Here is an 18291-nt window from a genome sequence, read left to right as displayed (position 1 = left end):
AGGCTGGACATGCACATGGTGGGCATGTCGTGAGCGGAGCCGGCTGGAGCCAGGGGTCAGACTAGATGGCCCAGGAGACCCCTTCTGACTCGCTCTGTTTCTATGAAAGAGTCAGTCAGACTTCAATTCAATATATCTTCTTGAATAAAGTCAGCATTAGAAAGGTGTGACTCTCAGTACCTAAACCATGAATGGCAGTTCAAATGGGTATGCTTCGCACTGCTTCCTTACATGTCCTGGAGCAGTGCATTGCAGGGATCAGCACAGAGACCGGAACAAAGGCGATGTATCAAGGCGTTAGAGCAAGGCTGCGAGAGAGAGGAATTTGCCCAGAAACACAGTACAGTGGTCACATGTCAGGAAGCTGAGTTTAAGGGCAGAATTTCTTAAGGGGACTGGAAACAATAGCGAAGCAGGAAGTTCCTAGCATGGGCAGAATGCATTTCCCATTTGGCAGAGGGAGCCTCAGTTAGATCTCTCCTGCACACAAATAACTATTGTGAGCAAGATATGTCCCAGCACATTTAATTTTAGAACCAGAACACTGACAGGTACCGAAGAGCCTCCTTACTCACCTTGGACTTCAGACAACAAGAAGAGCAGCGGCAGAGCCCTTGCAAGGAGCCCAAAGCGACGAGGAAGGAGCACCATTTTACCAGTAGAAGAGGACACTTGACGCCTTCGCAGACTATGAAAATGACACTATTTGCTCAGCCTGTAAGTGAATAAATAGTGCAGGGTGGAGTGTCACCACCGTAGGGATGGTCATTTATTATGTCTTGTACTCCCAGGAAATGGCAGGTTCACAGGGTGTGTCTAGCTGTTATCTAACAGATTAGGATTAATAGTTCCTGGTTCGTCATTGGTGTGAAAGTTCAAAAAAGATCTCAGCAAGCAAAAGGAACAAGGAGCTAAAATGTGAATACCTCTGCACTCCAATTTAAGTTTTAGATTCTCCCAACTCAGCCTAGCTTTAGACTGCTTTATGTATGCATGATTGGTGATATTTCTATTCGAGAAAAATAATAATGTGATTCAAAATTTTCATACAATGTACATCGATGTGTGATGAGCACATATGATCATTACAAATAAGGACCTGGAAGTATAACTTCACGACTGGACGTATAACTTTGGACAAACTATGCCCCAGCCCAACCAACAAGAGCCAGAATACACAGCAAACAATAAGGCACTAGATGGGTGTACCTCAAATCAAGGTTTGAACCATCCAAATGGATAAAGTCACATATCTAGGAGATTTCCCTCTATCAAATGCCAACAAGCTCTATCTCGGTGCAAGGAACTAGCAAGTGGCTGCACCCATGCCAGTAGCTGTCCAAACATCTAGAAAATAAGGAATTAGATGTGCTGCACACATTTGAGCTTGTGTTATGCAAATAACAAACCCACAGATTTGAGAGAATGTACCTTCCCAGACTCCATGGAATTATGGTAGCCTAAAGCTTTCTTTAGACATAAGACATTCAAGCATGGCCCACCCCCAAGTGAGCACAGTCTATGAGATGCCATTGAATTGTGTTTGCCAAACCTTTCTTTAGGTGCAGGACACTATTTGTCATAGAGCCCACAATAGTAAGCAAAATATGTAGAAATGAATGTGGAAATAAGTGTATGTGACAATGTTCCCCAGAGTAAGCTTTGTTCCACCCCCAAATCGTACATCACTGCATCTAGGAGAGAGCCTTCCGTGTCATGGCATTGAGTTGCATCTGGCCCAGTGCTTCCTTGCAGCAAAGAACACTGTCACTCACAGCACCCGCATGCCAATAATAGTACATACAAGGGAGTGTCCCTTTATTCTTTTTTAAGTATTAGCTGGGCTAGCACAGTGCAACAACCTGTCATGGGTGACAAGCCATGAAGAGTTGTCATGTTCTGCAAATCTGGACTGTTTTGTGCTGGGTGGCTTGTCTGAGGGCAACAAGCCATTCTGACAATCTATGGCTTCCCTTGGGCACTGCTGAAACTATGATGGGTTGTCATGTCATTTGATCTCATTGCAAGAAGTGGTGAGGGAGCCTCTTGACAACAGCCCACAGGTTTTGTGGGAAGCATAGCTCTAGCTCATTATTTTCATGTTGAGGATGATTTGGCCACCTGACAGTTGCTTACAGCTAACTAAAGCTATGGACCAGACGTAATTCCGTGACGTTGCTTAGAGGTCACTGTATTTTTCCACCTTTTGGCTATAAATGGTGTAGCCTAAATAAAGCTTTAGGCTGGATGTGATCCGGATGTGATTGCGACACTCCCCTGAAAACTCCTAGACAGACAGATAGCTGAGGTTCCAGGCAGACAGGCAGATGCCTATGTCGAGAGTGAAGAAACAGAGGGGTGCAAAGGCTTCGTCAAAGAGATTTATGCCTCCACCCACCAGGAATGGTTGCCTGATGGTATGTCAAGAGTGGAACTGCAATGGCATCTTTTCATTTTGTGCTTTCTCTCTCTCTTTAAGATGGGGTGGCAGCACGCAGCCTTTTTATGCTGCCACTGGTGCCCCACTGTTGCTGATTGTCACCTGACAGTAATTTTTTGTTTCCTTGCTCCTTCACTGATGGGCCTCTACAAAGCAGTGGACACAGCTGAACTCAGCCAGAGAAAACACCTCACTTTCTTTCTTATTATAAAAGGCAAATTGTTTCCCTTCCCTATTTGTTCATTCTCACTGGTGGGATTTCAGACTAGATTCAGATCTTCTAAATACTATGCCTCTTATAACTTTCCTGTTTTCTCCTCCTCCTCCTCCTTCACCTTCTTTGAAGAAGGAAAGAAAAAGTATGCTTCTCAAGAGGTCCTTTAGCATGCATGTATTTTACCTCATTCACATAGTTTTGCAACTACTTCAGTATTTAAAAAAGAATAAAGGGAAATGTTCTGACCCTTCCCTTACCTCCACTTGCAGGACTCAAGTGTCAGGCACTGCTCCACCCATCCTTCTAATCAGCGCTTTTTTTGTAAGAAAAAAGGTGCCAGAGCTCATGATATTTACCTTTTACATGTAATCAATCACTGTACACACATCCACACATGTCAGTTGTGTAACAAAACATAATGGTTGCCACCCGCAGTAAGCACTCGGCATGTAGCCACACGATCAATCCCAAGCCAAGCAGCACCACAAGCCGAGCAGCGCCATCACAACCAGCGTGGACGAAGTACGCATGCATCGGATTCGACACACAAGCAGCCCGCATGCACTGTTTTAATGATTTTACCGCCGACCTGCTACGCTCAACAGGGTGATTCAAATCCACGTGGACCAAACATCAAATTTTCAAAAGTTACTTTTAAAACTTGGAAAATCTGTCGAAAAAAGGTGCCAGAACTCTGTTCTGGTGCGTCCTATGACAAAAAAAGGTACTGCTTCTAATCCTGATTCATCAGCAGTGTTAGGAATGGGAAGGATGGCTGCTTTGGGTGCTTGTTCTCAAGGACTGCTGGCTGGAGTTCAACAGAATCAGAACTGGAAAGTGAAACAGCTGGAGTGGGGGACATGGGGAGCATGGGTCATGCTGAGATGACTAAGATGAAAGGAGGAGAGGCCCTTATTTCAAGGCCAGACTCCTCATGAGGGGAGGCAATTTCTGGGAATATTCGAGCCAAACAACAGGTGGGAAGGGACCCAGCACATGGGAGTTTCTCAGACACAGACCAGGCAGCCCCAGTTCTTGACACCATGGCAAGGTGCCGGCAGAGGCAGGTGGCCCAGTTAAGTGATCAGAGTGTGGGTAGGAGATATGTTTGCTTTTACAAGGCCCCTCTGAAGGGATGGTGCTCAGGCATGCTCCTAAGAACTCCTGGAAGTGAATACTAGATTGGGTTCAATAAACCACTCTGTGCATGCTCAGCTATTCATTCTAGGGGATTGGTGCTTTTTTGTCAAGAAAGAACACTTTTGTAAGGAAAGCAGTGTGTGGCTTTTTAATGGTAGAAAGAGGAAACCTTGGTTCATGACAATCAGAGAAACAGAGCTAGGGGAAATTCCTACATGCTATCCTTTTAACACTTTGGAAAACTTGCAAAATTGGCACAGGTAAACTCTGGCCTTGCCATTCTAACACAGGAGGCTTTGTCATTTGTGCTACTGAAAAACACCTTCCATATTCTGGAAGTTGGTATAGGTGTTCTGAGGGTACAATTGAATGGTGGCTGCCCATGATCCTCTGAACTTGGAGGATTCTGTGCATCATATACCAAATAGAAAGAGTGCAGAGGCAAAGATTCCCTCCTTATTTCTTCCACTCTGCAAGGCATCTAGACAGCCAATTTTGTCTTACTGTAGCATTTTGGCATGGGAGGGAAAGAAACTGTGATCCTGGCAAGATGTCATAACTTGGTGGCACCAGTTGTGGTAGGGGTCTAACTTCAGATCCCTAGTTCAAAGGTCAGAACTGTTTTCCAGCTTCAAACTGGGCATCCAAACTGTACAGCCCTCTGGGTGCTGTCTAGGAGCTAAAGGATTGCTTTGATAATGATGTATTTGAATTACAGTTAAGATTTGGCTCCATTGTTCTTTCTTAACTTTGTTAAGAACACAGCATTTTTAAGTACTAACATTCACTAACATTTAAATGACATATTCAGAGCACTGGAAGGTAATTATGGAGATTAAAGATAGGAAAGGCTCAACAAAGTTTGGTAGTATTTTAATTGATCCAATGGAAAGCTTTTTGATCAGATGGAATTCACTTTTTGAAGTTTCAAGGATAGTGGCTAATGATAGATGTCCTTCTAGGTTTGGTGTCTCCTATAACTGATGGATCTGATTGTTATCTGATGATTAAATTTATGTGCTATGTATGGTTTCTTTGTTTCTATATGCTAGTGCAATTTCTGTAAAGTAGTCTTGCTTGTAATCTTGGTTTTTCAGAAATATTTTTTTGTTGGGGGAAAAGGAAATGTATCTGCAGTTAGTTTCATCACCGATCATCTTCTTCACTGGAACCATAGCAGCGTTTGTTCATGGTATGTATAATACGTTCTAGGTATTTTTCAATGATACTCAGACGGTATTCCAGGGATTTCACTGTTTAAAAAAGAAACAGCCTTTGATAAGTAAAGAAGACATGCATCTATAGCTTATTCTACACAGCAAGGAAGGTAGCTTCTTGTGTTTACTATGTTCTTGGCTTCTTGTAAGATCATGAACACCCCTATTCCTGACAGTTGGGTTGTGCAACGCTGGGGACAACTTTTGGGATTAAGATCATTCTGGACACCAGTTTGGGAGATGTTGTGCCCATAATGCTGCCAGAATGGACAACCACTGCTGGAATCACAACAGTTCTGTTGGGAAACAAGTTGTCTGTGGTGTACACATCATTTCTTGCAGAATTGGGGTTCAAACAGCCTACCCAACAACTGTTGGGTGGGCTGTTTCAAACCCCTTTCTGCAGAGAAACAGGGCACAACCTATTTTCCAAGCAAACCAGTGCTTCTGCTGGGAAACAAGATAAAAAGAAAGCACATGGCCCATTTCTGGTTGGAATTGTGCTCCCAACAGCTCACAAAACATCTGTTTGATGGGCTGTCAGGATCCTGACTCTGCTGGGAAACTTGCTGCACACTTAATTTCCCAGCATAATCAGTGTGATTTTAGAGGTAGTAGTGTGATAGTTGTGTTGGCAACTGATCCCACCTGCACACCAGGCCATGGTGTGCCACACACAGAGCTCTGTGTTGCCCTACCTTCTGGTAGCCAGTGTGGGTCTCAGAGGAAACCATCACTGGTGTATATTGTACACCAGGAGATAGAAAACAGTGAACCCAGTGGTTGGGGAGATCTCTATCTGCCATGCACTAAATGGAGCAGTTATTTGCTGCACATCAGTACATACATGAATGAATGTGCCACAATGCAAACAAAGAAACAAAGAAGAAAAAAGAGAGGACCATACATTTTATGGGGTGAGAGGCAAGATAATCCACCAAAGAGTGAATCTGCTTTGGGGTTGGAAAGCCTTACCTTTTGAATACAAGGTGCCCAGAAGTTTTTGTTTTTATAATCATCCAACAAACAAACACCCCAAAACAAAACAAAAACACAAGTTCTTGCTTGGATAACTACAGCAGCTCAGTGGCATTCCATGGGAATATCTACACTGACAGTAAAAGCAGATTCATACAAACGGATTTTTCTTACACCCCTTTACATGGAATCCCCTTTGGGAAGTAAAAAATGCTTCTGGAGGTGCATATATTTATTTACATAACTTATTTAGCTTCTAGAAGATACAGAGAAGTGTGGCCCTTATGACTCGCACTGAAACTATGGATTACATGCAAAATGGGGCCGAAGAGAGAATATTTTGATTTTGCATGTTACTGAATTAGAAAAATGGTTCCTTTGTTACAACTGAACTGCACAGTTTGTCCTTACATAAGCATATGAATTATTGGCTGTGTGTGTGTGTGCAGCTTCATTAAAATTAGCTTTAGCTTTGCATTTCTGAAATTGTCCTCCATGCCACACCTCTTTCAAAAGTCAGGGAGTCTTATTTGCAATTTGTGATATGACATGGTAGTTTTCTGTTTAAGGGAAAAAAGAGTAAGTCATTGCAAAATGCATTATTGATTGATTGATTTATATCCTGCCTTTTTCTTACAAAGGGCTCAAGGCAGCTTACATCTCCTCCTCCATCTTACATTACAGGCTCATAGATACCTTTCTTTATCCAGATCTGGAAGATGGTTGGAGGGAATTCAAATGAGCATACACATAATTGCCTACTGATAAATTTGGAAGTGCAGCTGTTTCTCAAGACAGTCCAAAGCGCCACACCCTCAAGAAGAGAAAAAAATTAGGCCACTGTATTGATCTATATCAACAAACCAGTTCCTCAACTACATGGTTGCAAAACCTCAGGCATGGGGCTAGGGCTCCCCAGATGGCTCCACCTTCTTTTCCTCAACCACCGATCATCTGGTGATTTCAGGATTTGGAATCTGGTTTTCCCCCATTCTGTAAACTTAAAATAACACACTTAATGCTTAGTTTCTGACATAAAGAGTGTTAAACTAAAACATGCTTAAGACTTCAGGTATTTTTGCCCCTACCCCATTTTTCTTTGGCCCCATTGAAATGTCCCCCCCACCACAGGAAGTTATGGGAAATGGAATTCAGCTTTCAGTGCTCCTGCTGTACAAGAAGCAGATCCTTTTGCCCTTTCATGTTGAGGCCATCCCAAAATTCTTTTCATTACTTTAGGGGTAGCTCACAACTGTACCTTGTTGATTACAGGGAATTCTTAGAGAGACGGCAGATGATATCAGCATGCCTGGTAACCCAGAAGTGTGTCCCTGTGAGCACTGACTGGTCTACATCACCGGATAAGGCACACCGTCCTGTTCATTCCAGAGCAAAGTATTGTGCATCCTAAAACCTGGGCCTTCAAAACAGTCCACTGATGTTATAACTCACCTGAAGTCTGATGAACAGTGCTGGGATAGCTATCCCCTGATGAATGGTAGTGGATACCCATGGAGGAAAAGGAACATGAAGATGGATTTAAGGGTTTATTTCCATAAACCTGGGAAGTTCAGCATTAAAGATCAATAAAAAGTTCTGAAAGACATTTAGGTGTACTATGATACTTACAATTTACACATTTTGGAATAGTGGGATGCCATAAGTTATCAACTCCACACTTGAGAAAGCTGCTTCCTAGTAGAATACAGTCAGGGTCGCATTCAACCACTACTACATCACCGTATGTGTATGTTGCCTGAAGTTTGCTTGCCACTCTCCCATTTTGAATTTTTGGAATCGTACATTGGACCACTGGAAAGATGGAAACATGCAGCATTTAAGAAGAAAGTTTTTGTAACAAGTATGCCGTTAACATTTTAAACTTGAAAATAAGCTAGAACTACCCAAGTTTGGCCAAAAGGAAATAAAATTAACTATACTTTCCTTTTGTTCACAGAATTTGCACAGATCAAGATTATAAAAAGACAGACAAGAACTAAACCCAATTTTATAGCTTGAGATAATAAGCTCAACAATTGTTTGGTACAGATTTTGATGTTAAAGTGTGAGCATCATCTGTCTTAAGTTAAAACCAATATAAGTTTTAAACCACTGAGAATCATGGATTAAAATCTTTGTAATACAATTTGCAATAATATGCCAATTATTACCACTGAGAATGATTTTTACGGTATGGCAGTAAAACAGAAGAGGATAAATTTGGGATGCAATGCAGTCCAGAAGCTCATAACCCTTGGAATTTGGAGGGTTGCATGTGGGGCAGAAGGAGCATAGAGGTGAAGGTCATCTCTGCCATCCCCCTGCCTTGCAAAACACAGTTAATTATGGCTAAGTGTTGCTTCTCAGAGGACAGGGATAGGAGTTAGAGGTGCTTCCAATACACTTCATATTATTTATTATGAATAAATAAATCATTTGTTTATTATATTAACATAACATTAATATTTATGTTATATTTTATGTTATTTCTTTTGCATAAGCTGTCCTGAGGCTTTTGTGACAGGACGGCATATAAATATCTTAAATAAATAAATAAATAAATAAATAAATAAAATTGTGGCACCTGTCTCCTTTCCTCTTCCTGAAATGCTCCAAAACCCAATCTCTGAGGTTACTCTTATGACCTTGGAGATACAGTCGGAATGGCTCTTTCAGTACCAGCTGTGAGGGGGGAAGGGCACTCCAAGCTCCAAGACCTAGTTATAAGATTGGAGCACTTTTTGGCCTGTAGCTGGATAGTCATATATACTCATGGCCAACCTAACTCTCGCTGGGTTACACAACAAGCCATGATGGTTTTTATTATTATTTGTGGAAGGAATGTGCAAAGAATCTGACCGGGGGTGGGAATCTGTCCAATTTTCTGGGCTCAGCTCCCTGGACTCCCGTCCACTTTAGAGCAGCCCTAAGTCTGAGTTGCTGGCAAGAGCAACTCTCCGGAAACTGAGCCCCAGGAGCTGTGCAGGCAGTAGCCCTCTTCCGTGCCTGGTGCAACCACTGGCAGCTGCCCAGTGTGGACAAGCAGCTGGTCTCCAGGGCTGCCAGGAATGACAACCACTGGCAGTGCCCCCCTTCCTGCTTGGTATGCAGCTACCACAGAATCCTCTGCAGCAGCTGCTCCAGTCATCCAGACTCTGTGTGTGACCAGTGAGGAAGAGGCAGGGAGTGCTCCCTCGCAATTGAGTTTCAGGTGCAGTAGCTGATGGAAAATATGCCTGCAGTGGGAGCACTGTGTATGGGCAGATGGCAACCATGATACAGTAGAAACCACTGGGAACTATGGTTCCATGCAGGGTTGCTTGTCATGTCATGTGATTGCAGCCTCTGGCTGAGTGCAATCATGCATTGTATGGCTTGTCTTTAGACACCACAATAAGAAACTGTGGGTTGTTCTGTGGTTGCTGTTTGATGTTTTCAGAATAGTTTTTGTGCTGTCCAAACTTGCTATTACAAGAACTCTCTTGAATCGCTTACACTCCCTTTGAAATCCATGGAAGCTGCACAGCATTGCAGTGCCTGGCAAGCTGCACAGTTATCCAGTCCATGAGAGAGTATGATTTTCTCACAGTTCTGCACCACAAAGCAATTTAGCACATTGCAGGTATGATAGCAAATGTGAACTTGCTTCACCTTTACATTCAGGGGCAGACCCACTCCACTCTGTATCCACACCATTTGCTGAAGTTATACATGTAATACTTGGTTTTCCAATAAGAGAGAAACCACTGTCACATTTGTATGTTACTGTAGTGCCATGTAGATATTCCTCTTCATTGTCACCAGAATGTCCTCCATTTGTAATTTTAGGTGGACGAGAACAAGGGATTGCTGCAGGAGAGAATCAAGGTTAATCGTTCAGGCACACTAGCTACAAAAGCATTGCTTTTAAGATTGTGTTCAGACTGTTGTGTAATAATCACTTCAACTGTTCAACTGTTTGAAGTAGACACTCACTGAACCAAGTAAATATGCACCTTTGGATATGTTCTACCAACAACCAAAAACAAAGGGGCTCACATCTTGAGCTTGAGCTGAGGTGATATAAGGAATCTCATATTACATACATACATATGAACTTGCTAAAACAAACTGATCCTCTCCCGTTCTTGGGCATCACCATGGTACTGTGTTCCTATCACTACTTTGCAATCCCTTTCAAGTAAAGGAATGAGAATACCATTGGAAGATATATTCTGCTCCATGTCACTGGCTCCTGAAATGTATCTAACCTTTGATAGGATATAACAGGAGACACAGATAGAAGAAACTCCACAAAACAAACAAAAAAGAGGCAGCACCAGGCCACAGAGAGTCACACTGAAAGGTGCACTGCAGAATGGCTGTAAGGCTAAGTTTCTACTTCAGTTTAACTAATTCTGACCCAGAGTCTAAGAAAGATTGTATCTGTCCAAGGAAAGGCAAGTAAGTTCATGTGTGTTGTTTCTAGTAATAATCAGAAGTATACTTCTTATAGAGCTTGCTCAAGCTCAGATCTGAAGGTTTCTTTGCTTTATCACAGGTATAATATTTTGGATTTAGTCTTATCAGAAGACAGTATTTTTTAACTGGGATCTGTCAGACTAAAATTTGCAGTATAGTTACTGGATCAGTAGCCTGGGGGACTCCTAACTTGAGACCACCTCCACCTCCTAACTTGAGACCACCTCCAGCTAAGGAGACTGATAGGTAATAGGGTGGGTAGAACACCAGCTGAATCCCCAGTCTGCCCTGCTGGACCAATACAAGGTACAAACACTCCAGACAGGCAGGGAACCTGGAACAAGAGACTGGATTCTTATAGACCATGGCAACCCCCTTCTCTGCCCCCCACATTTATCCTGATGCTGAATCAAATACCCTGGTGGGTACAACTAGAAGAGGATAACTTCTTCCTGTTCACCCACCCAGGTCTCAGGTACAGGTGCCAGATCAGCTGCCTTAACCATTTTTAAATTGTGGATAAAAGAGGTGTCAGGATCTGAGGCAGCTTCAGGGCTCCATCTGCTGGCCGAGCAGCAGAATAGCAGCCCTCATAGTTGCAGGATTATGCCCTCAATCTACTGAAGTTGCCAGGACCCTCATGAGTACCAGCTGGGAGCCCTGGAGGAAGAGCTGTTTAAGAACTGGCTCTTCTCTCGTGAAGTTGTCTCAGCAATGAAGATCTTCTGACTTACTACTAGAGCCTCTTCCTCCAGGTATTCCCCCCTGTTGTCTTGCTTCACTGGCTTCTGACCTGCCCTGATTATGCTACTGGTTACTAGATTGTGGTTGATTATAGGAATCAGAAGCTTCTTTGGGTATCTTTTGAGCAAAAATGCTGCACTCTCCTGGAGCAGTAAGGTATCCACCAGAGCTGCACTTCACTTTCCTCCTCTGCGCTGCTATAGTGACTTGCTAGGAGTATCAGTTCTGCCAACTATAGGTTGAAAAACAGAATGGTTTCTGTGAAACTGTATGCTATAAAACATTTGTTGGTCTTTAAGGTGCCACAAGACTGTATTTGTCTTTGCTAAAACATACTGACATGGATACTCCCCACTGGGAATGTGGCAATTTTCACCCTTTCTTGAAAAGTGTGCAGAGCTGTGTGTGAAAGCTCCCATTTTTCATTCTGCATTTAGATAGTGTTGGAAATTACCTTCCCTTATATAAGAATTTCATTGATTTTTGAAAGTTGTTCTTGTTCTATCTACAGCCCAGTGTTGATGAACCAAGGATGGATGTTAGACAGTATGTGGAGATTCATAGCTCCTTCTCACTTTGGCTTTCAGGAGCTGAATGAAATGTTTAGACATTGCAGAGCTAATCATATACTATCGTCTGGGTAGACTAAAATATTTGCAATAAAGGAGATGCACTGAGAGAAGTCTTAGCAAACTTAAAGTAAAATTTTGTCTTACACTGGCAAAATGGAGTATCTTCATTCCAATCAACCGTGTCACCCGACACAACACAACGAGCAGTTTTTTGGCCTATTAATCTATACCTAAAGAGAAAGAAGTCTCGCATGTTACTGTATTTTGTACATAAGTGTTCTTAGGCTAATTTCCAGTGTTGCTTTTCTTGAAACAACTTGCAAAAATTACCGCACAGCCTGTCTAACAAGCAAACAGTGTTAATCATAAAGGGGGGGGGGGAGGAGGAAGAGCAATATCAAGTGGTGACAATGTTGCTGAGGTTGGTGGGAATGCAGACTTGCTAAAGGAGAGACCCACTGAGTATGTCTTGCCCAAAGGACTTCAGAAACCTGGAGCTGGATCCTTTGTGTATTTTTTTTTAACAAGGCCAATTATCAAAATAAGTTGGTTTACAACTTACCCTTTTTCACAGACAAAGGTTATTTCAGCACCAAATGGGAAGTTGCCCAAAGGTTCAACTCTGCCTTTATCTAAATGGGGAGGCTGACATCGCTTTCCTAAAAGGAAAGTCAGGAATAGTATTACCCATGGTGTCATGATCATTAAAGAAAAATGGACCTACTGAAAGACCCCGAGAAAATAATGCCTTTCAGGTCAGAGGAATAGCTTGATGAGGGCATGGACCTACTGCTGTATTTGTGTAATTTGATATGCAGAAATCAGCAGGGAGAAGCTTATGAACTGGCTCTAAGCATTTTCTGCTAACACCTGCAGAGAAAAATGCTGCTGAAGCAGAATTTTTGGCCCTGGTGGCTGTACGCCAGACCCAGTCATGCACATCCCACACTGAGAATGCAGCGATGGGCGTTTTAAATCTTCTTTCCCTGCCTGCTAACACAGGGAGCTGGGATTCCTGGGGGGGGGGGGACTAAATGCCTCTTTCTCCTACCCTCTTTTGGAATCCCTATTTTATTTACAGCATGCAAACATCTTTAGCACTGGCATTGCGGTGAGACAAGAAGGTGAAAGCCTCCCACTAGTGCTCCTGATGAAATGGTTGCTGGGGCACTGCTGACAGAGGGCTGGAATAGCAGCCTTTCACCACTGGTGCTGTTGTTCTTATATGCCGTCCAGTTGTCTCTGATTTATGGTGAATTAAAAAGGTCTTGCCCTTGACAGTACTGCTCAGCATTTGTAAACTCAAGGCTTCAGCTTTCTTTATCAAATTGATCCATCTCCTATTTGGTTTCCCCCTTCCGTCAACTTTCCCAAGCATGATTGTCTTCACCAGTGAGTCCTGCCATCTCATGATGTGCCAGAAGCATGACAGCCTCAGTTTTGTGATTTTTGCTTCTAGGTAAAGTTCTAGTTTCATTTGATCTAGGACCCTCTTGTTTGTCTTCCTTGCAGTCTGGGGTATTTTCAAAGCTCTCCTCAAGTACCAGGTTTTAAACTCATGCCTTTTCTTCCTGTGATCTTTCTTCAGTGGTCGGCTTTCATACCCAGTTTAAGCACCAACATTACTAGCTGATAACTGGTGGGCTGTGTGAGAAATGTGAGTCTGGTTCCTTCGGGCTTGGTGGTCACATGGGCTGCACTCAAAGGCTGCTTTTGTGACCCACAGGATTCCCACCTGTCTCCTAAAGGAAAATCTAGGGGTTTAATCTGTAGTTTAAAGCTTGGCAACCCTATTTGTACACTTAATCTTCTCATGGGCACAATGTTGGGCTTAGCTAAAACAATATGGCACACCAGTGCTGTATTTACCTTTATAAAATACAGGAACTTATGGGAATTCTGAATTGTCAAGATTTATAGTAGAAACACTCATTCCAGGAATATGTTCATAACCTGGGATGCAACACTTTGCTGAACTCATAGCCAAAATAGCTGGCATTTTCTAGGATGGTTTTTCTACAGGTTCACACATTCAACTAATTAAGTGAAGCTACTGATTTGACACCCTATTAGCAGCTTTTTGAAGTTTGCTGCATAACAGACTGGAAACAAAACTGCTGAACACTCCTGAGAGCTTTGGATGTTTCAGTCAATATTACATAAGAACCACTGTTGCTAGGAAAAGTGCAGCTGATGACAAAGTCACTTACTTTGACAAAACCGGAGAGTTTCTGACCATTTTGAATTATCAAGACATTGGATAGAAGGAGTCACTCTCGGAATATTTTCGTAACCTGGGATGCACTTGTATTGCAGAACAGTCCCAACAGGATAGCTGTCTTTTATTTTTCCACTCTTTAATGAAGCATAGAGCCGTGAGTTTGGAGCACCACAGGTACCTGGAGATAAATAGGTAAATGGGAAGTTTAGAAAGTGAGGTGATTCAGCAGAGCACTACACATCAGTGGATGCTCTTGGTGCCTTTGGGACTATGTTGCAGGTGATACTTGTAATGCCTCATCACTGAAAGAGGGCTCAAAACATCCTGACCTCTCTTGAATGAGGATCTTCTTCAGCCCCCATATGTATCATGTGACTGTCACTGTTAATTATTTACTATTCTTGTTGCATTGAATACTGTTTGCAACTGTTGGCTCTTGCTTGTGTTAATATTGTTGTATCTGAATGATGACTTATAATTTTATACTCGTATCCATTTTATATGGTTAATATTTTAAATCAAGCTTCTAAGGTCAGTGCTTGGAATCCCCCATTACAAGGATCAGGTAGCAGTTGTTATGAAAGACTTGGAGACTCATGGGCCCTGTGCATGATGGGATACATAGATTAATAGTCTGACCTGGGGTGCTTACAGATAGAGCATTCTTGGTTCTAACAATCAACACTCATGCAGCTATATGTCATCTTTCCCTGCTTGACAGATTTTTGGTGTTAAGAAAAAACAAAACAAGTAATAACTGGTAGGAATGTATTACATGCATTATAAGCTCAGAGGAGTGCACAGTAATAAATTCAATTCGAACATTCAGGTCCTGCACGTCAGCAAAACCATCTGTGTGAGTTCTTGTAAACAGTGTCCATTGTGTTCTGATTGCCATAATTCCTCTGCTTGAGCACTTGCCGAGTTTAGATCTTGACTCAGAGTGGGAATCGAAATAACTATGAAAAACTAATCTGTGCTGACTTTTAGTTCTGTTTAAGCCAGATGGAAAGAAATGCATTAATTCATGTACATTGTTTGTTTTTAACCCCCTTTCAATCCCAATTGCGTGCACACTGACATGCCTACACAAATCTGTTTGGGACCTTAGTGAGGCCATTTGTTTAAGACAATCACTAAGGGGCGGCATAGAAATGTTCTAATAATAATATCTTATCTGGTAACTACTCTGGATTGTGGAGGAAGAAACAGTCCAAATTTAAGCATAGGTTAAAATTCTAGGAGCTAGGAGGATGGCTACTCAAGGCGAGGCCTTCTCAGTTGTGGCGCTCTATCTACGGAAAGGACTTTCCATCAATATTTGTTAAGTGCTGTCTTTATACGTATTCCAGAACCAGGCTAAGACATTTTTATTCAAGGAACATTTTAATTTTTCATGGTTTCAATTGGAAGCTAATTTTAATTATGTTTTAATGTGAATTTTAGTTTTCTTAATTTGAGATAGTTCTAATCTGTGATTAAACTATTATTTGGTGCTCCTGCTCTGTTGTTTGTTGTTGCTTTTCTGGTTTAAATTGTTTAAACTGTATTTATTTAGGATGTTCTATGCTGTTGGTTTTTATCATGTAGACTGTCTAGCAAGCCAGGTGGCTGAGACGGTATGCAAAAACATTAAATGCTAAAATGCATGGTTGTTTCTCCCTCAACAACCCAAAGCACCAGGTGCAGATGTCACAGGAAATAACCCAAGGTCTGTGTTGGCAGGAGAAGCAGAAGCAGGTGACGGGACACATAATCACTTGCTTCTGCATGGTAGTTCTGATATGTGAGCCATTTTTGAAATGTTGATGGACAGTCTCCAAATTTTAAATTACTGAATTCTGAGAAAAATAACAGCACCCCAAATCTCCCTATATTTGGGAATATTCTTCCCATTCAGGGAGGACTCCTCAAAATTTCTGCTTGGAAGATCTAAACTGATTTCTTCTATCACCCTATCTTTTCCAGAACAGGGCTTCCGATGCTCCACAAGTCAGCAGATTAAGGAATAAATTTTTTCATATGTTTCACTGGTCCATATGTTCTCTCTTCATTTTTCCTACTATTCCTTCCCATTCCATTTCCAAAATATTTGGCTTTATGGTTCCTTGTTTTTTAGTGCACTTTTCATTTACTTTCTTCTAAAACCCCTGGATATGTTATAGCCTTCTTCAAAGCACTCCCATACAATTTATTTCTCCACAGTTCTTATTATCCAACATAAACTTAATTAGAAGGGTACTGTTTGACTGGCATTTGTCTCTGACTTTAAGGGGTGGATTTAATTCAAAAACCAGCTTCTGTTTTTTGGCCTGGTTCTAGAATTAAAATGTGTCTCACTTCCATCACCCCTTTTTGAACAAATGCAAGTACAGACACACACACACACCATTTTCCACATATCACACTGAACCTAGCTTTAGCACCAATTTTAAATTACTTGAGATTCTTCTAACATTTTCAGTGTAGATACATGATTCCAATTCCTCTATTTCCTCTAAGAGAGAGGTGGTTGTAATTTCCCTGATGCATGTTTTTAATTCATTTTCAAATTGTTTTTCAAAAAAAATAAAGAATAGCTTTCAAGGAAATTATGTATAGTCTCCTACTCTTTCAGCTTTAGCAGTATCAGGTTTTCCTAAGTGCTCAGATTTCAATGTCAAAAGAGCTATTGTGAGTGTGCTTGGATTACATGCCTGCAACAGACACATTCACAGGATACTCCTTAAGATGAATAAGCCTCAAACCACTAGTATGCCAAATGGTGCATCTTTCAGGTCTTGCTACCTTTGAATTTAGAAACTAATCACGTTTAGACACTCCAGAGCCTTCTATTCAGCTTCAACTTTAGTTGAAGATGATGATATTGCATATCTTCCTGCCAAAAATGTCCCCCTGGAAATGAGATTCCCCTACCTAATAGGAAAGGCTGGCTATAGGGCTGCCTTCCTAGTCTTGTGAAGGATACAACATAAAGTGATAAGGAGGCAGAGAAGAGGCACAGCAATGGTACAGCAGATCTGGCCTCCCTACCTCCCAAGGCACAGTACAGTGTTTATGGGGCTAAGATCATGGCCAGGAGTTTGATTTTTAATGCCAAAACCTCATGAGTGAATTTATCAGCCAATAGTAAAATAAACAGTGCCTCTGAGCATGTGTTTCCTGCACTGCAGAGTAAGCTGCAGTGAACTGTGAGGCAATAAGTAGGGTCCCAGACGTACATCTTCCAGGCAAGACATAGACCCAGGGCCTAGGGCCCCTCAGTTTAGAAGTGAAACACTTCTAGGTACCCCAGAACCCTCTTTACTCACCTTCAGCTTTAGTTGGTGATGACAGCAATAGCAGAGCCCATGCTAGGAGCCTGGTGGGGCAGGGAAGGAGAAGCACCATTGCAGCAGAAAAGGAGACACCCAGAGACCTGTGCAAGGACAGTCGGATGGATAGTAGGCAGGGCAACTGCTTCCTTCAGCTGAGCTAGGAAAATAGAGTGGAGTGGATTGAACTTGGTGAGAAAGGAGTGTTCTCAGCCAAGAGGCTTGATCTTTATTTTTAATAGCATCTTTTAAAGCTGGTATTACATGAAGGAGCTACTCATTAGTGTAGCACCTTCCTCACTAGTTTCCTCCTGATATATTTTGAAACAAAATATTGCTGTTCTTTAATGTTGTAAGCAATATGCTCCTCAAATCCTTGTAAGTGTCCAATGTTTTTAGCTTGCATTTCTTTTGTCAAAGTTGTTCCTTTTGTTTTCCTCATTTGGGCAATTCTTCTATTTTGTGAATGAATTCAACTTGTTTCTCCTAGCTTGACTCTGCTTCTTAACCCTGTTGGTCTTTCTGGTACTTTTCCTGATCTGTGCTGTAGATTCTAGCCGGGTTTCTGTTATTATGGTTTTGAACACCATCCAAGCATTTTTGAGAGGTTTGATACTTTTCATTTCCCTATTCATTTTCCTGTCTACCAATCACTTCATTTTTGTTAGAATTTTCCTATTCTGAATTCAATGAAGAAGCAGTTAAAGTGGAACACTTACCTGTAGGTTTGCAGGCACCAGAACCTATGAATTTATTCCCAACACCAAGATGAGAAAACTCTTTTGCTGTCTGGATCATCTATAAGGCAGACCTATATATACCTCAGTGATAGACATGTGTTACAAACAGCAGAGAAAATAGTGAAAAGAAATCAAAGACTTGGTTTTCAAGTCAGGCAATTAGAAGTTTAAGGATAAATGATTAACTCCTTCCTTAATTTCCAGCATGGAATTGTCCAGCTAACCTTTGTGTAATTCAGTCCAATTA

At 41.8% G+C, this 18291-nt stretch overlaps 1 protein-coding gene across 1 annotated transcript in view; it reads right to left on the bottom strand.

Annotated features, from left to right (window-relative positions):
• Positions 1-17400, bottom strand: part of LOC123031629 (complement decay-accelerating factor-like) — a 20281-nt gene extending 2881 nt beyond the window's left edge. The window contains exons 1-2 of the mRNA XM_044446836.1: positions 17302-17400; positions 13980-14168 (exon numbers count right to left, since the gene is read on the bottom strand). Coding sequence (XP_044302771.1) covers positions 13980-14168; positions 17302-17380 — 268 coding nt within the window. The 5' untranslated portion in view covers positions 17381-17400. The remainder of the gene's footprint in view (positions 1-13979; positions 14169-17301) is intronic.
• Positions 17401-18291: the final 891 nt, after the last annotated feature.

The sequence above is a fragment of the Varanus komodoensis genome, unplaced genomic scaffold (assembly GCF_004798865.1).
Source record: "Varanus komodoensis strain SLA01 unplaced genomic scaffold, ASM479886v1 scaffold1, whole genome shotgun sequence".
Lineage (NCBI taxonomy): Eukaryota > Metazoa > Chordata > Lepidosauria > Squamata > Varanidae > Varanus > Varanus komodoensis.
Note: the sequence above shows the minus strand (reverse complement) of the source record. Positions and strands in the feature narration are given on the sequence as shown.